At 46.7% G+C, this 22,865-nt stretch overlaps 1 protein-coding gene and 1 long non-coding RNA gene across 2 annotated transcripts; one reads left to right on the top strand and one right to left on the bottom strand.

Annotated features, from left to right (window-relative positions):
* Window positions 1-8,039: 8,039 nt before the first annotated feature.
* LOC120666221 lies at window positions 8,040-10,435 on the bottom strand. Its single transcript, XR_005671631.1, has 2 exons — window positions 8,157-10,435; window positions 8,040-8,114 (listed from the first exon to the last, which is right to left on the bottom strand). It is a non-coding gene; the product is annotated as an uncharacterized LOC120666221 (long non-coding RNA).
* A 3,101-nt stretch (window positions 10,436-13,536) lies between these two features.
* Window positions 13,537-14,766, top strand: LOC120666220 (phospholipase D delta-like). The gene is made up of 2 exons (XM_039946009.1): window positions 13,537-14,115; window positions 14,186-14,766. The coding sequence occupies exons 1-2, from the start codon at window positions 13,747-13,749 to the stop codon at window positions 14,720-14,722; spliced, it is 906 nt and encodes a 301-aa protein (XP_039801943.1). The 5' UTR covers window positions 13,537-13,746; the 3' UTR covers window positions 14,723-14,766.
* The last annotated feature ends 8,099 nt before the right edge of the window (window positions 14,767-22,865 follow it).

Here is a 22,865-nt window from a genome sequence, read left to right as displayed (position 1 = left end):
AGCTTGGGAATACCTGTCCCACTATTGGACCACTGAAGAATACTTTAACAAGAGAAAGAAAGCCCAAGACTCACGGCTCAAATCTGAAGAAAATGTTGCTCATAATAGAGGTGGTTCTAGGCCATGGACCGAGACGCAACAATTTTTGGTATGAATCCCTTGTCTTTTTCACCTCTACTGAACTCATTTGTGCTTCTCTAGAGCTGTTGTCATGTTTGTAATTCTTTGTTTCATGGTCTTGTAGGAATATAAATACGGTCCTGAGAAGGCTGGCACTGTAAACACATATGCTGTAATGAAATCAGGTATAAGGAATGTCGACAATATTGGAAATAGTGCTCCAATTCAGAGTCAAAAAGCACAAAAGCACTTGGTAAGTTTTTTACGGTTGGCATTCTATGAGTTGACCAGTTTTATTCCTTGTAATTTAATTATGTTGTGTCTAGGAGGATTACAAAGCTAAAGCACAACCAGATGAAAAGTCACAAGAGTTTGATGCAAAAGTGTTGTACCACATGGAAGGTGGGCTGCGCCATGGCCGTGTACCCATAGGCCATGGTGCTGTAGACAAGGATGATGTTCTAGCAGCTGGGAAGTCCAGTAACATTCAACAAGCCAACAGTGCTGCTTATCGATGTGCTGTTCAAGAAAATGAGCAGCTCAGGGAGACAAACGAGGAGTTGCTAGAGACAAATGAGCAACTGAAGGAGACAAATGAGCAACTGAAGGAGTCAAATGAGATCCTAATTGAGGAAAATGGTCTTAACCGTCAGCTCATCTTGGTAATAAATATAATTTTCTTTGCAGCACTTAAATGTAACAAAACTCATGTTCATGTATCTTCATTGATCTACTTTTTTGTTGCAGCGGTTTTATTTAGATTTTGGAAACGAACCACCTGCTGATCTGCTAAACCGTCTAGCGAATATTGATGCCCGTCGACATCAGGTTAGAACAGCCATTACATAAAGTACTCAATCAAACAATTACATTATTCAGTTTATCAATTCATTTGCCTTTTGCTATCTCCTAAAATTCTGTATAGCAAATATTCATATAGAAGTGCAAATATAAGTTACTTTTAATGTTTTCTAGGAGTATCATTTTTGCAGGGGACTGGTTCGTCACATGCAGGTTCTCACCAAGGTGGCTGGCACAACAATGGCAATGGCAATGGCACTGGCTGTGGCAACGGTGGTGGTGAGGATAGTGATGGCATGCATGGTGGTGACAGCTGTGATGATGACTATAGTGACACGGATGAAGACGACGGTGGTTCTAGCAAGGATATGGAAGACTAATCCGGAGCAACACTTGCTCGTTGATGGTTTCCTTTATTTTGGTTCAAACTAAGTAGTGCACTAAATATTTTGTTAACTAGTTACGTGGAGGTGAAATATAGTGGATGCTAACCTTTTGTTAGTGGACTTAGCTTTGGCATGTGAGGACTTGTGGTTGTTTAGCCAGCATGCCATTGTCCAGTACTAGTATGGGTGTAACCCTTTTGTTATGACATATTAACTATCGAAATTAATGTAATGGTTCATTGTTCGTTAAAATGATGTGTGGTTGAATGAGCCTTGCAAATTCATAGTTGTTGCTGGTTGTATATAATGCTAATTATTGTGCATCAATTATATATATATATATATATATATATATATATATATATATATATATATATATTTATAATGAAGGCTATTGGGTACCCTGGGTATGGAACAAGTATTTCATACCCGAGTAATCCAGCCAGCATCCGATGCACCACGCACCCGGTTTTTCGTCCAGCCTCTCCCCGATCTGCGTCGTGCGCCACCTCACCCCCGCCCACCCCCGATTTTATGCCCAGCCCGTTCCCTGAGCCACAGCACCCAAAACCGTTCCGATCCCGGCGGCGCCGCACCACCCTTCCGTCGCCGCGCGACGCTGCACCCCCTCCTCGCGACACCGCTCTCCTCGTGGCGCGCTCGGCTGCCGCCTCCTCCTCCCTAGGCGAGCTCCGCCTGGAGGCCAGTGGTGGCGGACGCGCAGAGGTCGCGCCCGAGCCCTACTCCTCCGACTTCATATGTCGCATCCTGCTCCCTTCTCCTCTGACTCCTGGCCATGTGGGGCTGCCATGGACCAGATCCGGCCGCCATGGACCAGATCCAGCGGCATGGGTGCACGGCCCAGCTGCCCAGCTGTGCGCCGCTCCCTGATCTGGGGCGCTGCCGCGGGAGGCGCCGGTCCTCCACGCCAACGCTAGGGTTTGGGCCATGGAGCTGCCCCCCGGCGCCGCCCACCGCACCACCTACTCCCTCCTCTCCCAGTTCTTCGACGATGCCATGGCCGCAGGGCCAGCACCCGCCAACATCCTGCAGCCCCAGTCCAGCGGTAGCAACTACGGCACGGGGAGCTCTATCTCCGCCTCCAGCGAGTACCCCTTCCACCGCCCGCTGCTCACCTCAGCCACGGCGGAGCTCGGATCGGCGGCGGCGGCTGTGGGGTCGTCGTCCTGCAAGAGCTGGGCGCAGCAGGCTGAGGAGACCTACCTGCCTCGCTCCCGGCGGCAGCTCCTCTACTTGCCCAGTATGTTAGTATGTACGACCATTTCGCTCGATAAAATAATGCATCGTTCTAGCTTTAGTGATCTCCTCTACCTTTAATTTTGTAATCTGAGTGCGCTCTTTGAAATTTGAATATCTGACAAAGCACAGATGATGAGTATAACTTTAACATGAATATTCCAATGTGGAGAAGCTATTGTTGTGTTACTTTTTGTTATCCATCCTTTTCAGCAATAAAAAAAATAACTTGCACTCCTGTATCTAACATGCTTACATGCCTGGGATGCAGCCTGAACGTAGCACGACATCAAATTATAGGCAACTTGCCCAATTAGTTTTGTTGATTTGCTCGCTCATGTGTAGTACATGCCGATGGCATAAACAAAAGAAGAGGGTGTGACAAAACTCTATGTGGACCATGTGCTGCTTTCTCACTATTAGCATGGGGAAAATGGCAAACGGTTTACTATGTGGTAGGTGATGGCTGTTGGAGGTAGCATACTAGCATGGTTAATGCACAGCGACATGCCGACATGTGTGCTGTTTGGCTGTTAGATGGGCAGAAACCACAGTTGTAGTAGCACTGAAGCCACAAATTCTGCCAGAGATATGCAGCTGGATGCTCTCTTGATTGCATGCATAGACATGAATTTAATTTACTTTCATGCATTTATGTTTTATTGTAGTCACTAATAAGTTCTGGACAATTACCAAAGTATATAATTGTCATTTTATTTGCAGTCCCTTGTTCATCAATAACAGGTGAAGTTATAGGTTGTATATTTCTTCTAACCAGGATTATTTGTCAAGGTATAAAATCTAGATGATCTGAATGTTATTTATCCTTGTATGTCAGCCCTCAATGTCTATTGCATGAAAGCATGCTTCCCTGAATAGTTGTCATTGTTTCCAAGTTAAATAAAATGCCATCCTTGAATGGGGTTTAAGAAATGTGGATAATCAAATACTATATCGGATCAGTTCTATAATTTGCAAGCATTGTGTCATACACAGTGGTATTCTTTCTTGCTGGTCCACTCAAGTTTAAATTGTGGCCATTTTGATAGCTCAGTTTCAGCTAGCTGCTCAGTGCGGTGTGATTGTTGATGAGTTTATTGCTGCACGGAGGTCATCTGATAAATGATCAGAGGTGAGGCATCAAGCAGGAGCATTGGAGCAAATTAGGATGATTGATATGATTCTCAGCATGTCTTAGCTTTGGTTGAGATTACACCTCGTCCATTCATGTATGTTGACTTATTTTGGTTGAGATTACAGCAACAAGGCGGAAGTCTTCGCTTTTGCTGGTACCGGATCAGAGCTAAACTAGTTAAGAAATTATTCCAGTGCTGCTAACCATGTCTGTAGTTTTGGTGCAATATACTAATTTTTTTTCCAAATCTAACTTTTTTTTTTCCTGCATCAGATATAACATCCTTGCACAAGCATGGAAACAAGAGTCTAATGGAGCTAGGGTGCCCCGATGGTTGCAGTGCCTGGCAAATTCTATGTTGTCACCTGCTATGCTATGCTGCAAGACTTCATCAGTGGTGCACGAGCCTTCTTTGCACTCACTAGTTCCAACAAGGTCAGTCCGCAACCTAAGCTGTGCTATTCTGCAACTCCTACCTAATAAGGTAGTAATTTCTGATCCATTCTATTAAGAAGCCTGGTAAACTGACAAAGAATCTTTATATTATGCATCCACAAGGATTGAGCCTCCTGTATGCAGTACGTGACCATTCTGCTGAATTATTAGCTATCAATTATATATGGCTTGTCATTTTGAACTATTTCCATTTTCCTGCAGCTCCAAGATCACATTGGAGCAGATTGGTCAGAACAAACAAGCTTGAGTTTTGTTTGCCTTGTGGAAGATATCCAAATAAGCTTGAGTTTTGTTTGCCTTGTGGAAGATATCCAAAGAAGCTGTCAGATGATGGCCATTGCTGAAATAGCAGCCTAAGGGAGTGTAGAAAATTCGGGTTAACATGGCGGATTCATGTGTGATGTAGGTGAAGGCCAACATATGCTTGTAGCTTATTCGCTTCACTTGTATCCCATCGCTTGTTAGATTGTAGATTCAAACTCTGTAAACTGTTTCCTGTGTATATACATAGTTCACCAGATTTTATGGATCCTAATCCTTTTTTATTTTTTTCCATATACTTAGCTCTTTATTTTTTTTGAAGGGTTTGTTGTTTTGCTAGTCTTTGAATTGTTCATTCATCTTTCCTAGATTTTTTTTGTGATTTTTATTCTGTATTGAATGTAGTACTATTTTGTGTTGAATATATGTGTAATATATTTTCTTTCTCTAGAATGAGTATATGTTTTTGACAAAAATGATGTTTCAATAAAAATCTGTACATTGGTCATTCAACTTCACAACAACAGTGAAAGATATTATTAGTCGGAAAACATTGGCCAATCTTATTCACACCAACAGTGTGGATCTTCCTGGGCATTGAACGAGAGACACATGTGTGGCGTGCTTGGGAAAAGAAAAATCAGGCGCTATCCGCTGGGCCCACCAGCCTACAGATGTGCGCGGTGCGACGCGGTCAAAACAACTGGAGTCGGATAGGAGGAGCGCAGCGTGGGTTGGCTCGGGTATGGAATAACTATTCCATACCCAGGGTAGAGATTAGCCCTGGCATATATATATATATATAAACTATGATCTGAGATCTATTTTCCTGTGGGTTCTGCTTATATTCCTGGCAGTTTTATATGGCCACGGAACATATTTTCGTGAGAGTACTGAACATATTTTTGTGAGGGGGAAGAAGACTGACAGGAAAATAGCCATTTCCCTGTCGGCTACAGGCAGCCATGGATAGATTTCCTGTCATTCTTTCGCGTCGCATGCCAGTCACGAAAAAACATGTGGGAACCTGGCGTCACCCTATTTTTCGTGGTGGCCACATCCCCTCACAAAAATCATTTGTGACGGCTAGCCGCCACGAAAATGTCTTTTCCCTGGCGCCGCATTCGTGTGTGATTTTGCCTGATGGTTGACCGACATGAAAATGTTTCGTGACGGTTTATTCCATTTTCGTGACGGTATCTGACCCTCACGAAAATTCTGTTTTCTAGCAGTGTGTTCGGAGCCGGTCAATTAAAATTTTCCTGTTCTGGTTGTGACAGGCTTGGAGCCTTCAAGCGTTGAGAACAGCGGCGGACCCAGGATTTGAAGTTAGGGTATGCCTAGAAAAAAAACCCAATGTCATTAGTATAGTCAAATATACAATTCGGTAATACACTTATATTATTCTCCAACAATTAACAATTCGCTTTACATGTAAAAATCCATAAAAGTCGATCACTAATTTAGAAAAGGTCTCATAATACTTTAACTTCATCAAATATAAGTTTGAAACTTGCATAAATTACATTGTAAAAAAATTGGAACACATGTTAAAGCTTTATCTTTACACTTCATAGTGGCTTGAAAATATTAACTGTCATTCTCAAATATCAAGCTCAACTAAAAATGACCAAACAAATGACTCCTAAATTTCTCAGATGATTTTTCACTAGATTGACTGCAGAGAATAGAATCAACAACAATGCCAACGGACACACCAATTAAAAACTGAATTCACGCTTGCAGTTTGCATTCAGAAGCAGGAAAAAGATGGACTAGGCTTACAGCTCTTGCTAGCTTCACGGCCGCTTGCCGCTCCAGCGTCATGGGCTCATGGCGTCTGGATCGAGCAGCGTGGCATGGAGGGCTGGACGAGTACCTAGAGCAGATGCAAAAGTCCTGCTCGCCAGTCGCGCACTCGCGCCGCGCAATAGGGCGTCGCGTGGCTCGAGAGCCTGGCGCCGTGGAAGCATGAGTGAATGACGAATGGTTGGATGGGCCATCGGGCAGAGGGGTGGGTATGCGACCAAAAGGGCTGGTGGGCTGAACTTCTAATTGATCAGTTAGTTTGTTGGGCCAAAATCTAGGTAGTCCCAGGCCTACCTGGACTACCTGCTGGGTCCGCCTCTGGTTGAGAACTGTGCTTCCGGTTGTTTGCTGATCAACAAAATTGGTAGGGGACTAGGGGTGTGTCCGAGCTGTGATCCTACGCTGGAATAGTTGTTAGTTTGTGATACTGCAATCCTTTTCGTTGGATATGCATGGCATCTCAAGTCTCAACGCTGCATTTATAAAAGTGGAATCTTCTGTTTTGGGGATGAACAACATCATGAACACACTCTTATACACAACTTTTGGATGCAAACCTGGCGTAATGCCATTCAAGTATTTCGGAATTCCAATGATATTTGGTTGTAACTATGCCTAGCTAGAACTGTAATTGAAGAACAACTATGGTTTTATGACTACCCAGTCATATATTTGGTTGTAACTATGCCTAGAACTTTAATCTATGTTGAAATGTGGTTGATTGCTCATTTTGTATGTGGAGAACGTTATTTGTTGTATGTGGAGAACGTTATTTGTTGTCCAGCTCGATGAGCTAAACGAACTGACTCGAGCTCGAATCAAGCCGAACCGAGTCAGCGTTTTAGCTTGTTTCAAATTCAAGCCGAGCCAAGCCAGCCTCTGTGTTTTCGAGCTGGACCGAGCCGAGTCGAGCCAAGCCTGGCTTGGCGTCCAGCCCTATTCAGGACTATGTATTAGCTATTAGCTAGGTTTTTTTTAATGAGAAATGTGTTTGCTTAGCTAATAGTATTACTCCGAACGCACCGGTTATATATCCTAGGACCATGTATAATTACCGCATTAAGCTCAACTAATATTTGGCAAGCTCCATGCTTAAAATAAAGGTTTAATTTTTATACAAAAAAAGAGTTCTTTTTTATAAGGAAAAGAGTTCCACGCATCCATAATGTTTGTTCCAATTTCAACAAATATAATTCTAGCCTTACTTAAAGCAAACATCAAGCTTCGACAAAGAAAAATCTAAAACAATGAATAAGAGCAATGTAGGACATATCTGAAGTTCCAACTTCAACAAAAAAAGCTCCATATTGTGAAGTTAAAATGGGCCGAGCCAATGTAACTCCAAGAGGCCCGACCCACAAGATAACACTGGTCTCGAGACTTGCTTGCGCGGAGTTCTTGTGTTCTTACTTAGTTACTCAGTCAGGTGTATTAATCCCTTTATAACATGATATTTTAATTTTATTAGTGGATGGAAATACTACACACTACAAGAAACCATTTATTCCATGACAGAACAATTTCGTCATAGATCGTTGAAAATTCGTCATAAACTTTTGTTCATGACGTTTTCGGGCAGCGTCATGTATTGAGCGTCACAGATTAAATCGGATGACGTTTTTTTCAAAATCGTCACAGATCAGTGCAATCTATGACGTTTTTTTACCGTCATAAAACACTCTTAGGCCCATGCATCCAAGCCCAGACCCATCATCCGTGACGAAATTAAACGTCATAAAATTCGTCACAAACGTCACAATGACAGCCCATTGGTTAGCAGGCCAATTTTTGAACTAGGCCAGTCAGTTGGGCCATTTTTTACCCACTATCAAATCAAAGCCCACAAAACAGGCCCATTAAAAATTGAGCTCATCAATTCAATCCAATTTCTCATACCATACACCAGAATTCAATCCAATTTCTCATACCACACACTAGAATGATCATTACAGCCTAAAATACATATAAAATTTTAGCAGCCCAAAATAAGAGATACAATCTCATGTTTACATTGAAAAGAGATACAACAACCTAAAATACACACCAGCAGGACCTACAGCACCAAAAATCCAAGCACCTAATACAAGTAGCAATTTGATTCCAGAAGCAAAGGAGCAAATGTTCGAGAGCACCAACAAGACCTGCAACACCAACAATAGATCACATAGGTTTTCACGCTCAGCTTGCTCGGTAGTAATGCAACTTGACAAGGGAAAAGAAATACTTATGATTAGTTCAGTCATCTCATCAGATTTAAGTCCAAATAAAGTGACATAGCTGCTAAGGTGAATTTTGAACATAAACTCTCCACTAGTCATATTCACAAATAAAACTCATTTATTCATTTATAAGAGAAAAAGGAAATAAAGCTCTAGTTATATCCCTCAGCCAACAAATAAACCTATAGTTTCAGAAAAAACTTGCTGTAATCATGTTACAAGTATAGATCCAAAATATATCAATGTTCAAGAACACTATCTGACAGTAATCTCACTCACCGAAGATAAAGCATGTGCATTTGATAGTGGAAATAAAAACACAAGGTCTAAAACAATCTATAATTATTTGTAAATAACTGCTATCAGGTAAATGGAATCACTTAACCAGAGAACATATACTAGTTCGTGGAGCAATGTTTTGCGATAGACCAGATGCAGTAGATAGAAATTCAGGTTCTATTGTTCAAAACAAATGCTCAGATTGTTCAAAATGCATCTATAGAAGTGGAGAAATTATTTACTTCAAAAGCCATCTATAGAAATGCTACAAAAGTGAAAACTGAAAAATAACATAGGCTCAGTTTGTTCACACGGCATCAGTGGCATCCAAAATACGTAGTAAAAAGAGAACAAAATCACCAATCAGATATACACACTATGAAATCGAAAGGAACATGCATACAGGGATTTAAGGAAAGGTTTTTCTTCATTTCTTTACCACAGCAGCACAAATGAATCCTACTGGGTGACATATCAGAGAGGGAAAGAGTCAGGGGGAAAAGATCTGCAATTCTGCATAAAGAAGTAAACATTTTACTCTCCGGGTTCTAAATGAAAATGAACTAGTATGCAAGAAAAAATAGATCTGAGCACTAGGAACTTGACTTTGCACCTCTGACCAAGAAAAGACCATAGATCCCAGTCGTGTACTGCACATTTGAGAAGAAATCGTGAGGGATTTTGCTTCCAGTAGAGGTGCAAGTGAAGTAAAATGGCTTGAATTGAATGGGGAACAAAAAAATCAGAGGGATCCACTTGCCTGGACGGCACCCGAGCAGGCGAGCAGGCCTAAGGCTTGCGTGGAAGGGGCGAGCAGGCCCATGCGCTCACGAACAGGCAGGCGAGCGGCTCAGGCGCGGGCGAGTGGCACGCACGCGCCGGCCTGGCTCGAGCGGCCCGCTCCCTACAGCGCCGCCTTGCAGTACGAAGCCGAGGAGGCTGTCGGACCTAGGCCTGCCCCCATGGTTTGGCGCCGGGCAGGGATGGCGAGGAGGAGGGCGGGTGAGGTGAGGACACGACCTCACCCGAGGCGCGGCCGCCATCGCTGAGCTTGGCGAACACCGCCCGTCTCCCCACCTCCGCGTGCAGTCCGGCCACCGGCAGCATCACCACCAAGAGCAGGAAGGCAACCATGGCCCCCAGCCCCAACACGCGCTCATAGGGAGGGACCGACGAGGATGCGGCCGCACCCACACCCTTGGTCAACGAGGAGCGGCGGTGACGAGCGAATCGGCAAGGGCGTGGGAGTAGAGGGGGACGGCGGGCGCGGCGCTTGAATCTGGAGAAGCGGCAGCAGCGGAGGATGCGGAGGGGCGGCGGGATCTGAGGAGGGATGCGAGGGAGGGAGGGAAAGGGGATGGGAGAGAGGCTGGTACTAGGGTTTGCTGGCCTATTTATACATCTATGGATCGATCTGAGTTGTTGGATCGGAGATGGACGGTCGGGAGAAGTTGGGCTCTGATTGAAAACGACCCTAGGTAGTGTTTCGGCCCATTTAATATTTTTCTTTTTCTTTTCCCATTTTATTGCACCATTGTGAAGTAACATATAAAAATAATTATTTTATATACACTAATATATTTTCTAAATATAATAGACTACATATAATTTGTCTTGTAGAAGTTTTGATAATTTTCAAACTCATTTACTATTTTCGACGGTTTAAATGACTTTCTGCATGTTTATTGAAAGTAATTATAATTTGAACTATGTGTACCCCAAAAAAATACAAAAATTGTAGAAAAATTATATTTAGGCTCATATGTTCCATTGTGGCCCTGTCTCGGAGATGGATGAAAAATTCAATTGTCTTCGAGGGATAATTCAAACTTCTTTCTCCGAATTTTTTTTTCTTTTATTTATCACAAGCGCGCAAGTGGGAGGCTGCTGTTCTGGTTCTCATTTTTCCTATTTTTTTATCTTTATATTTTTGGTGAGCGGCTGTTTCGCTTTTTTATCATCAATTTACTCTTCTAATCACAGATTGGTTTTTTATCCTCTCCTAATCCCTGTGCGAGGCCTTTTTTTCTTTTTGTATTTTTGATTTCTCACCTTGTGATGCCTTTTTTCTTTTTTCTTTTGTATTTTTTCTTTTTGTATTTTTGATTTCTCACCTTGTGATGCCTTTTTTCTTTTTTCTTTTGTATTTTTGTGTTCTCACCTTGTGCCATGATAGTAATTCTAAATTTATTAATTGCGACGGATTTGCTAAAACGTCACAGGTTTTGGGCTCATTCATGACGAAATCAATAAACTGTCACTATGTTATGGGCCTTATAGCCATAGTTGCAGATCCGTGACGATATCTGAAAACGTTACGAAAATTTCGTCAAAAATCATCACAAATTAAATGGTTTCTTGTAGTGGCAATCGATTGCCCTAGATTTGTTTCTTTAATTTGGTGCTGTTCTTTTAATTCCATACTCTTTAACACATGTAACAATTGATTGTGTAGTCGTTGACGTAGAGGCCGGATCTTTATCTTTTATCTAAAAAATAGCCATAGGTTTTGTTTCCCATAGATTCGGCATTACAAAATAAAAAAAATTGAACTGACAAACTACTGACATGGACGATCACTCAAAGTTCATGCGAAGCAACTCTCAATAAGACAATAACACTGCTGCCAGCACGGAGTCTTGGTGATGGAGAAGCTGATTTGGCGATCGATTTAATTGGACACGAATGTATAACCACATCAACACGGTTGGGAATTAGTAATACAAGTAATAGTAGTACGAAAGAGAAATGGATTAATTAATTAAGGAGCAGCTTTCATTAATTGAAGGGAAGAAGCTATGGTTGGATCATCTGCGCCCACTTGAATCCTCTCAATGAGCAAAAGCACTAGCAGGAGGCACAGAAAGGGATGATGCATATTATAGTATGATTCTTGTCCACTACGTACACAAGTCCGATCGCGGCAGCGGTGATCAGTTGACGAGGCTGCAGCGGGTGCCCTGACCGAAAACGGCAGGCGCCCCATCTCCGGGCGGCGGAAACCATAGCCAGCAGTCGTAGTTGTTGAAGATGAAATTACTGCTGTACTTCATGGGCACGGTGGCCGTGAGAGACACGCGCACCCGGACACGCACAGTCCCCTCCGCCCGTTCCCTCTCCAGCTCCGCCGCGACGCTGGGGTAGACGACCACCGTGCCCTGGAAGACGGAGGGGGAGGGCCACGCCTGCATATATATATATATATATATATATATATATATATATATATATATATATATATATATATATATATATATATATATATATATATATATATATATATATGCATTATTAATTTCTTTTTCCTTTTTTGCGAACGATATGTGCATTAATTTCTATCTCTAATTACTCACATTTACTGCGGCTTCTAACTAATACTCTTTCCGTTCTTAAATTTCTTTTGTTTAGGGCAACACTTTTAATTCAAAAATGAACTAAAAAACAGAGAAATTAGTAGTAAGTAGTAATACGGAAAATTAAGCAAGAAAAGAAAAAGAAAATCACGCAGCACGCACCTCCCCCTGGGGCGGTGGCAAGTCGGTGGGCCGGCCGGGCGGGTCCTTGTTGGTCGGGATCCAGTTCTCGGGGACGCCGAGCATGGAGTTGTTGTACAAGGCTATGGCGGAAAAGTCTCGGAACCAGATGTTTTGGCCGATACTTGGGACGCTGATGTTCACGGTCAGGTGGTACTGAAGAGTAGCCATGTTCGCCATGGAGTTTGGCAGCAGCGGCGAGAAGGTAGGGTTGAGGGCAGCGAGGATGGCGAAGTCCACGGTAGCTTGGCATGACTTGGCAAATATGTAAGGGGAATTGACAAGCCGCATGAGGCCTACACACACGATGAGCACCCCACAGAACACCGCGGACACGATGACATCTGACTTGATGCCCATGCTAATTTGCTTCTTTTCTTGCCTCTACTCGATCTACTGCGTCTAATGTGTTTCTCTCTTATAGTTAGTAATACATACAGACGGCTAATTAATAGGGTCCTCCTAATTGGCTCGCGCGCTCTGGGCCAGTCAACACTCCGACTTTACATTTTTTTCTAAAATTTCACTAGCTAGTAGCTACTCCGCAAATTTCTTTTTTTCTTGAAATTTTTTTGTTCAAACTAATTTTTTCCAATTTTTTTAATCCCGCCGCTATAATTATAATTAGCTTGTAGTAGTGGTACTATCTTTATTTATTAGCATTTCGTATCCATCCTCAACCTACTACGACTACATTTTTTATTTGACGTTTTTTTCTTTTAGATTGACGTTGACATAGACTATCTCCCAAGTTCCAGCTGGTCATGGTCTACCAGATGCAGCAGCACCTTCTTGAGCTACTAGAAAACAGGCCAAAGATCCAAGCCAAAAATACCACTTGTTGTTTGAACCGGTACTAATGTAAGGCATCAGCACCGGTTGCAACACTAGCCGGTACTATTGGCCTGCGCCGAGCGCTGGCAAGACGCGCCACGGTACAAACCGGCGCCAATGCACTGACAAAGGCACCGGGTAATGCCATGAGCCGGTACCAAATGGTCGATGCATCAATGGCACCGGGTGGAGGCACGACCCGGTGCTATTGGTGCAGACATTGGCACCGGGTCACGCCATAACCCGGTGTCAGTGCATGTGGCAATTGAAAACACGTCTTTTGGCACCGGTTGAAAGAATCGCCCGGTACCAAAAACATGGCCGCCCACTTTGCCTCCGCGCGAGATATTTTAAGTCCGTGGCCATTCATCTCTCACATCTCTCGTTCTCTCGTCTCTCTCATCTCTCATTCTCTACCTCTCATCTCTCCCACCTACCCCCTCTCACATCTCTCGTTCTCTCGTCTCTCTCATCTCTCATTCTCTACCTCTCATCTCTCCCACCTACCCACAGCCTTATCTCTGGAGACTGGGAGCGGAGGGGTGCCCGAGCGCCGCCGCCGCGGGAGCCGCGGAGAGGGGCGCGCGAGGCGCCGCCATCGAGGGAGCCGGCCGCCGCCGCCGCGGAGAGGGCCGAGCATGTGAGGCTGTACCAGGATGCGCTCGTCGGGGCCGGCGAGCTGGGCGGCGAGCCCGGGCGGTGCTGGGAGGAGCTGTTCCTGGCGGTGCTGGGCGCGCATCACCTCGTCTACGTGGCGGGCTGGTCGGCGTTCCCCAGGGTCCGGCTGCTGCAGGTGCCATGTCGCCGGAGATGGCGGCCAAGGCGGCCGAGGTGAGGGCGCTGGGCGGCGTGGCGGTGGAGGACATGAGCCTGGGCGACCTGCTCAAGTACAAGTCCCAGGAGGGCGTCGGGTGCTGCTCCTCCAGTACGGCGAGGAGACCAAGAAGTTCTTCAAGCACTCGTTGGTGATCTGCCTGCTGTCGCCGCGGTATCCCAGCAACAAGCTCGGCATGGTCAAGCACAAGGCAAGCGACTCCATTTGCATTGCAAATGCGATGAGCTGAGAATGCTGAGTGCCCAGCTGCGGCCGTGCAGGTGGTGGGGACGCCGTACACGCACCACCAGAATTGCGTGCTCGTCGACACGCCGGCGTCGGAGACGACGCGCCGGGTCACGGCGTTCCTCGGCGGCCTCAACCTCTGCGCCGGCCGCTACAACACGCCCGCCCACACGCTCTTCCGCGGCCTCCGCACCGTCTTCCACGGCGACATCTACAACCCCACGTTCCGGGAGGAGGAGGATGCCAAGAAGCTGGGTCCCCGGCAGCCGTGGTACGACATGCACTGCCGGCTGGACGGGACGGCGGCGTACGACGTCCTCGAAAACTTCGAGCAGCGCTGGAGGAAGACAACGAGACTGCACCTCAAGGGTGTGCTACGGTTCGGCAAGAAGGCGCACTGGAAGGAGGACGCCCTACGAAATATCGAGCGCATCACCTGGATCCTCAGCTCCGCCGCCAAGTTTGATGCTGATGCCGCCGGCAGCGGCGACGACGACGACGACGGTGATTTGTTGAATGATTTGTCGGATGTACGAGTATTTTTTTGGATCAATTCAATATTTTGTTGTTGATTCTTTTGAATGAATCTCTACTGCAAGTAGAGGATGGGATGCTAGTGGAGGATGGGAGGGGAATGGGAGAGAGTGCAAGCAACAGAACGGGAGATGATGAGAGGGAACGGACGTAGCTGGGCGTAGCTGCCTTTGGTACCGGTTGGAATTCCAACCGGTACCAAAGGTGGCTTTAGGTACCGGGTGATTTACCCGGTGTTAAAGCCAGACCCTATTGGTCTCATTTTGGGGGCACCGGTTGAAAAACCGGTACCTAAGGTTGTTTCCAACTGGTGCTAAGAGCTCTTTTTCTAGTAGTGTAGAGAGCACGTACATTTGCTCGCTAGCTAGCTGCTTCCTTATCGCTGCTTGAGAGGCAGTGGAGGCCTGCTCCTTGGTGTGATGAGTGATTGCCAACACGTGGAGTGGACTAACTGTGTTTAGTCGCGACTCTTTGGAGATTGCGCTAGTTCTTGGGTTGTGGTGTGCAGGTACACGGATGGCGCGGTGGCAGCGAGATGATTTGGACAAGAGCGAGGCACATGCCAATGCACCATGCGGCGGCGTTGCGGTGGCAGGGAGCTCGACGACCATGCGGAGGCGGGAGACCTTGCGCTGGCATTGGAGGCCCGACCGGATGACCGTGCGGTGGAGAAGGGCGGCCCAAATGCTTGGGCCACTGCTGGGCCGCGTTGCGATCCATTCCTGGCGCCAAGGCGAGACGGCGTGGAGTTTGTTGGTAGCTCGGGAAAAACCAACGGTTGGGATGCGTCGACGTTGGCTGAGTCGGAGAGAGATGGCGATGTCGTCATGGATGACGAAGGTGCTAGGGTTCCGGCGGGAGGTCGGACATGTGGCGACATCGGGCTTGGCGGGTGTGCCGGAAACATCGCACGGGAAGGTTTGGCGGGTCCTCCAAAACCGCCCCCGAACTCGGTTTCGGCAGTTTTCCCAAAACTGTCCCCGTGAAGATTCCAGAAGGACGCATGGCGACATCAGAAGAATTGCGTCGGGTCTAAGCAAACTACTCCAAGTTGTCGCAGCCGTCGGATGGTCTTCAATGTATCTTTTCCGGTTTTGCCCTAAGGGCCTTGTAGTTTAATTTTAGCACTTAGGGGTAATTGAGTCATTAGAGGAAGGCTTGGAGGAGAAGAAAGAGAGGGAGGCAGCTGGGTGGGTGAGCTGGCCCCTGGACAAAAAGGCAGGCGCCCCCTCCTGGTGCCTGTGGCGCTGGACACAATAGGAAAACAGAAAGAGCCAGGCGCCCTCCTCCTTCTCTATTCTCCCTCTCAAGTTCTTCCCTCTCTTCTCTAGAAGATGTTCTAGGCCATGGATTTTTGAAGAATTTGTAAGGAGATTCTGTGGGAAAGGAGGCCCTTCCCTCCTTGTGCCCTCGGAGATTTGAAATCGAATTCAGGTTCGTGTTCTCTTGGAGATTCTTGTGTGAAACGCCCGAATTCATATGTTTTTTGCTTTGGGGTTTCTTCTACTTGTTGCTGTGGTACTTGATGCTCTTTTGTGCGACCTGAATCATTCTAACTAAGTGCTAAAACCCATCTAGGTCGTGAGTCTTCAAGAACACAGTTTTTAGAAAACCCAGAAAACCCCGTTCTTGCTCGGTTTTTCATCGATTCCTCTTAAACCATGGAGTGAATCATCGTTTCCTTTGGTAGGTAGGTTCACAAGGTCCTTGTGATCGTGCCTGCAAATTTTGGTGAGCTTTTGACCTGTTTTGGACCTTCGATCGTCGAGATTTCCAAAGGTCGCGGGCTGTAAACGCTCTGGACTCTGTTTCTGGACCGCACCGGTTGAACCGACGCTTGGGTCCAAGGTCGTCGGATCAACCGATGCATACAAGGTTCTGTTGCTAGGGTTTTTGGCGTTTCTGTTAAAAGCACCGATGCTTTACTCTTCTTTAGCATCGGTTTATCCGGTGTTGCTTCTTTGTGTGCTGTTTGAATCGTTTAACCGGCGTATCGACTTTTCTTAGCACCGGTTGAACAGGTGCTATGCACTCGGCTTTGACAGTTGGTGCACGTCGGTTTAACCGGTGCTCATTGCACGATTTTGGTGCGTTTTGTTGCCCCTCTGGACAACAGCACCGACGTAAGTCTCTGATTTTGTCGGTTAAACCGGCGTCGCTCACCGGTTGAACCGACGCTATTCAAACCAGGGCGTCGGATCAACCGGTGCTTGCTGTTTGCTGCTGCCGGCTCTGTATCACCGGTTAGACCGACGTATTCAAGCTGTATACGTCGGTTCAACCGGTGATAGTATACCATGCTGTTATCGAGCTAATTTCGTGTGGTTGCTTCCGCGCTCGATTTCACTTGTTCCTAAGGTTTTTAGTGTTCGTGTAGCTCTTCTATAGCTATTCTGCACTATGCCTAGGAATATAGGGTTGGGGTGAGCTCCTGGAACTTGAGCCAAAGTTGTTGATCGCGATAATTTTAATTGGCTCCCATTCACCCCCCCTCTGGTCGCATTTCTCGGTCCTACAATTGGTATCAGAGCCGGGACGGTTTCTCTATAGCCTTCTCCGGTTCGAAACCGTTGTGCGACCATGGGTTCACTAGGCAAACCCCCGATCTTCGATGGATCCAATTACGACTATTGGAAGGTGCGCATGCGTTCCTATCTTTTGAGTCTAGGTTCCGAGGTCTGGGAGATTTGCGTGGACCCTGATTATGTGAACCTTGCAGTCCGCACGACCGAGCTTCAGGTTAGGAGACATGAGGTCAATAGCAAGGCGTACAATGCTCTCATAGCTTGTCTCTCTCGTCCTGAGTTCGATCGTGTCAGCGACCTTCTCACAGCCCGGGAGATCTGGGCAAGGTTGGCCAATTTCCATGAAGGAACCAACCATGTCAAGTCGAGGCTGTATGAGACTCACCGGCGGGAGTACGAGAACTTTTCTCAGTTGCCAGGTGAGAGCATCGACACCATGTTCAGTCGTTTTCAGTCGATTGTGAACAAGGTGCGTGCGAACCAGCCACATGGCACCCAGGCCTACTCCGATCATGAGAAGGCTATGAAGCTTCTCTATGCTCTTGATCGCAAGGTCTGGGATGTGAAGGTCCAGACTATCATAGAGTCTGCTAGCTATGAGACCCTCACCGTGGATGAGCTGTTCAGTAAGCTCAAGGCTTCGGAGGTGGAGAAGCTCTCTCGAGCTAAGATGGAAGGCAATCATGCTGATGCCTCCGCCTCCAAGTCTATGGCCCTGGTAGGCAACTCTGGAGCTAACTCTGACCCCTCTCTTGGAGGTTTTTGCTTGTCTTCACTTGTGTCTGTGACAGATGAGCAGTTGGAGGTGCTTGGGAATGAGGAGCTTGCATTGATCAACCACAAGTTTCAGCGTGCCTTCAACAACAGACAAGCACGAGTGAAGACCTGCTTCAACTGCGGCAAGACCGGCCACTTCGCCCCCGAGTGCCCCAAGAAGAAGAGTTCCAGGGATGATGACGACCGCTCCAGGCATGAGGAGTATCGCGAGCACCGCCACAAGCACAAGAGTGGGCACTCCCACAAGAAGAATGGCGGACGCTCCAAGCGGCACCATGAGCGGAAGAAGAAGAACGTCGGCAAGTACAAGAACAAGCAGGCGTTTGTCGCCCAAAGTGAGGATCACTCCTCCACCAGCCAGAGTTCGACGTTTTCATCTTCATCCAGCTCCAGTGACTCCGACTCACACCACCGCGGCGAGAAGAAGCGGAGCTCCAAGAAGAAGGCCACAGAGGGCTTCACCGGCCTTTGCCTCCATACTGGGAAGGCAGCTGGTTTCTGCTCCATGGCCATCGACTCCGACGCCGACGGAACTCCTTCCACCACTGCAGAGCCTGCACCTCAGCCAGAGCCAAGCTCTGAGGACACTCGAGGCTTGGAGGACATATGGCTCATGGACTCCGGTTGTTCGCGCCACATGACCGGAAGTCACAGATGGTTCTCCAGCCTCACCCCGATGAAGGACAAAGAGTACATCACCTTCGGGGATAACAGCAGAGGAAAGGTACGTGGAGTTGGCGCTATTCGGATTTCTGATGACTTCACCTTGAGAGAGGTTGCTCTTGTCGATAAACTTGGTTTTAATCTGCTTTCTGTTTCGCAACTTCTTGATGATGGGTTTGAGGTGAGTTTCAAGAGAGGTTGCTCATGTGTTCTTGATTCCAGAGGGGAATTTGTTTACGGCATTGTTCCCTTTGGTCGTGTGTTTCGCATTGACTTTTCTGGATCTCCTTCTAGCACCTCTCACTGTCTGGTGACTGGTCAGTCCTCTGAGCTCTGGAAGTGGCATAGGAGACTTGGTCACTTGAGTTTTGATCTACTAGTTAGACTCAGCTCACTTGATTTGATCCGAGGATTGCCCAAGCTCAAGTTGGATAAGGACCTTGTCTGTCACCCGTGTCGTCACGGGAAGATGGTTTCCCTTCCGCACCCACCTGTGAATCAGGTGATGACATCGCACCCAGGCGAGCTTCTTCACATGGACACCGTTGGTCCTGCTCGTGTGCGCTCTGTCGGTGGGAAGTGGTACATTCTTGTGATCGTTGACGACTTCTCTCTATACTCTTGGGTTTTCTTCTTGGAGACTAAGGATGAGGCTTTTCAGTACTTTCGAGACCTTGCCTTGAGGTTACAGAACGAGCTTCCACATGCCATGAGGGCTATCTGCAGTGATAATGGCTCTGAATTTAAGAACGCTCGATTTGATGACTTCTGTCGTGGCTTTGGTCTTGATCACCAGTACTCCTCTCCTTATGTTCCTCCACAGAATGGCGTGGTTGAACGCAAGAACTGGACCCTAGTGGAGATGGCCAGGACGATGCTTGATGAGCATATGACTCCTAGGCATTTTTGGGCCGAGGCAATCAACACCGCATGCTATGTTGCCAACCGCATCTTCCTTCGCTCATTCATGAAAAAGACTTCGTATGAGTTGCAGTTTGGTCGACAGCCCAGAGTGTCCCACCTGCGTGCTTTTGGTTGCAGATGCTTTGTTCTGAAGGAGGGAAATCTTGATAAGTTCGAGTCTAGGAGCTCTGATGGCATTTTTCTTGGCTATGCTCTTCAATCTAGAGGCTATCGTGTTCTTATTCTTGAGACTAACCGGATCGTCGAAACTTGTAATGTAACCTTCGACGAGTCCACTCCTTCTTTGTCTGCTTCTTTGGAGTGTGCAGCTGATGATGAGTTTGGCCAGGACATCTTTGAGGATGAGGATGAGCCTGAGGCCTTTGAGGGTGATGGTGGTGTCCCTGCGCCGGCTGCAGGCCCACTTCCTGGAGATTCGAGTTCTGACGACGATGGCGGCCCGCTCCCCACAGCTTCGACTACGGCCGATCCACGTCCAGCTCAAGGTTCTTCCTCCGGGACCCATGTTGAGGGCGGTGGCGAGGCGACTTCGTCAAGAGAAGCACCACAACACATTCAGCGTCGTCATCCACCTCAACAAATGTTAGGTGACCTCAACGAGCGAACCACGAGGTCCAAGGTAACAAGTATTGCTGGCTTTGCTCATTCAGCGTTTGTTGCCTCCTTTGAGCCCAAAGATGTTGGACATGCTTTATCTGATTCTAACTGGATCAATGCCATGCATGAGGAGCTAGAAAACTTTGAGCGAAACCAAGTCTGGGTCCTTGTAGAGCCTCCACCAGATTGCCATCCTATAGGTACCAAATGGGTTTTCAAGAACAAACAGGGTGAGGATGGGATGGTTGTGAGGAACAAGGCTAGGTTAGTAGCTCAGGGTTACAGCCAGCAGGAGGGGATAGATTATGAGGAGACCTTTGCACATGTAGCTCGTTTAGAGGCCATCAGGATCTTTTTAGCCTTTGCAGCTTCGAAGGGGTTCAAGCTGTATCAGATGGATGTTAAGAGTGCCTTTTTGAACGGGTTTATAGAAGAGGAGGTCTATGTGAAGCAGCCTCCTAGCTTTGAGAGTCCCAAGTTTCCAGACTGAGTTTTCAAGCTTCAGAAGGCTTTGTATGGTCTGAAGCAAGCCCCTAGAGCCTGGTATGCGAGGTTGAGAGCCTTTTTGCTTAAACAGGGGTTTGTCATGGGATCGGTAGATAAGACACTGTTTCTCCTCAGGCGTGGTACTGATTTTCTGTTGGTTCAGATTTACGTGGATGATATCATCTTTGGTGGCTCCTCTCGCTCTCATGTTTCTAGCTTTTCTGATGATATGAGCAGGGAGTTTGAGATGTCGATGATGGGTGAGCTTCAGTTCTTCCTCGGGTTGCACATCAAGCAAACCCGGGATGGCACCTTCGTCCACCAGGCCAAGTACACAAAGGACATGCTCAAGAAGTTCGACTTCGGGAACCTCAGTCCCATGACGACTCCTATGAGCACTTCTACGGCGCTGGATGAGGACACTGAAGGTGTTGCTGTGGACCAGAAGGAGTACCGGAGCATGATCGGCTCGCTCCTGTACCTGACGGCCACCAGACCTGACATCCAGTTCGCGGTCTGTCTCTGCGCGAGGTTCCAGGCTTCTCCACGCACATCTCACAGGAATGCTGTGAAGCGGATCTTCAGGTACCTTCGATACACTCCAGAGTTTGGCTTATGGTACTCTGCTTCCTCTTCTCTTGCGTTGGTTGGCTTTTCTGATGCTGATCATGGTGGGTGTCGGATTGATCGCAAGTCGACTTCAGGTACTTGCCAGTTTCTTGGAACTTCTCTTGTGTCTTGGTCTGCCCGCAAGCAAACTAGTGTAGCCCTTTCCACCACAGAAGCCGAATACATAGCTGCTGCTAGTTGCTGCTCCTAGATCCTTTGGATGAGACACACTCTCAGCGATTATGGCCTAACCTATGGCAGAGTTCCCATTTTCATTGATAGCACTTTAGCCATAAGCTTAGCCAAGAACCCCATCCTACACTCTCGCTCCAAGCATATAGACGTGAGGTTCCACTTCCTGAGAGATCACTATGAGAAGGGTGATGTCGAGCTGACCCATGTGTCCACTGATAATCAAGTAGCTGACATGTTGACCAAGCCCCTAGAACAAGCCACCTATGCTCGCTTGCGGGGAGAGCTTGGCGTGTGCTACCCATTTTGAGTTGGGTAGTTGTTTTTGTAGTTTAGAATTTGTTTTTCCTTCTTTTTGCTTTTTCTTGCATTTTGTGTACATACCATCTTGCATTGCATTTGCTCATATGCATTACACTAAGCACTAGCTTCTCGTGTATGATATCTGCATTTGCCTGTGCCTTGTGCTATGCTATGAGTTGTATATATGCTTTGACCATGAGTAGCTAGCTCCTTTGAATATGTTGTATATTGGCTCTGAGCTTAGCTACTTTATTCTTTGAAAATCATAAAACATGGTCACCTTTTGGATCTGCTACTAGCATGTGTAGGCTTGTATGCTTTTGCTATCTTGTTTCATGTTTAGTGGCTAGGTCCTTTGCTATCACATGCAACAAGATGCCCTCTTTTGCTTCGTGTTGGAATGTACTAATTGGACTCTAATTTCAAAAATCCAACTCTTGCTTTGCTCTGAGTGAAAAGATCCAGGTGGGATTGCTTGCACCACTATTCTTGATCCGAGACTGCTCCTCTGGAGAACTTGGACAAGGCTGTGGATGACTGAGAGTGGTGTCTTAAGCTTCTGATGGTCTTTGACCTAGGCTTGGCACATTCGCTAAGTTAAGCACTTGCAAGTTTTCAACCCCTGGCACCAATTCTTTGTGTTTGAGAATTTTTCAACTAGTTTCAAGGTTACCTGAGTGGCAGTTGCTGTGATATGCTTTGGATAGCTCACCTGTATGTTCTGGCTAGCACTAGCATGCTTGCTTACCTTCTAGTATGCTAAGTCCTTTATGGTGATGCTTTTCTTTTACAAATGACAAATGCTTGCTCATGATCTGTATAGATATATTCTTATGAGCTTCTCCATGCATTGTCTTTGTATATGCAACCTCATATGCTGTGCTGTTTCGACCCTTGCAAATGCTTTTGTTCTGTACCTGGAAGCTTTTAGGCACGCATGCACTGCACTTCATGGCATATTTCTAGGGGGAGTTTCCTTGACGTGTGCCTTGTCAACAAGGGGGAGAGAATGCTGTTTTGTGTCTCACCTTAGGGGTTAGGGGGAGAATTTTTGCAAGGCTCGAAACAGCACAGTGAGGGGGAGCTGCATTTCAGGGGGAGTTTT

The sequence above is a fragment of the Panicum virgatum genome, chromosome 3N, assembly GCF_016808335.1.
Source record: "Panicum virgatum strain AP13 chromosome 3N, P.virgatum_v5, whole genome shotgun sequence".
NCBI lineage: Eukaryota > Viridiplantae > Streptophyta > Magnoliopsida > Poales > Poaceae > Panicum > Panicum virgatum.
The sequence above is the reverse complement of the archived record's forward strand: the minus strand, read 5'-3'. Positions and strand labels throughout refer to the sequence as shown.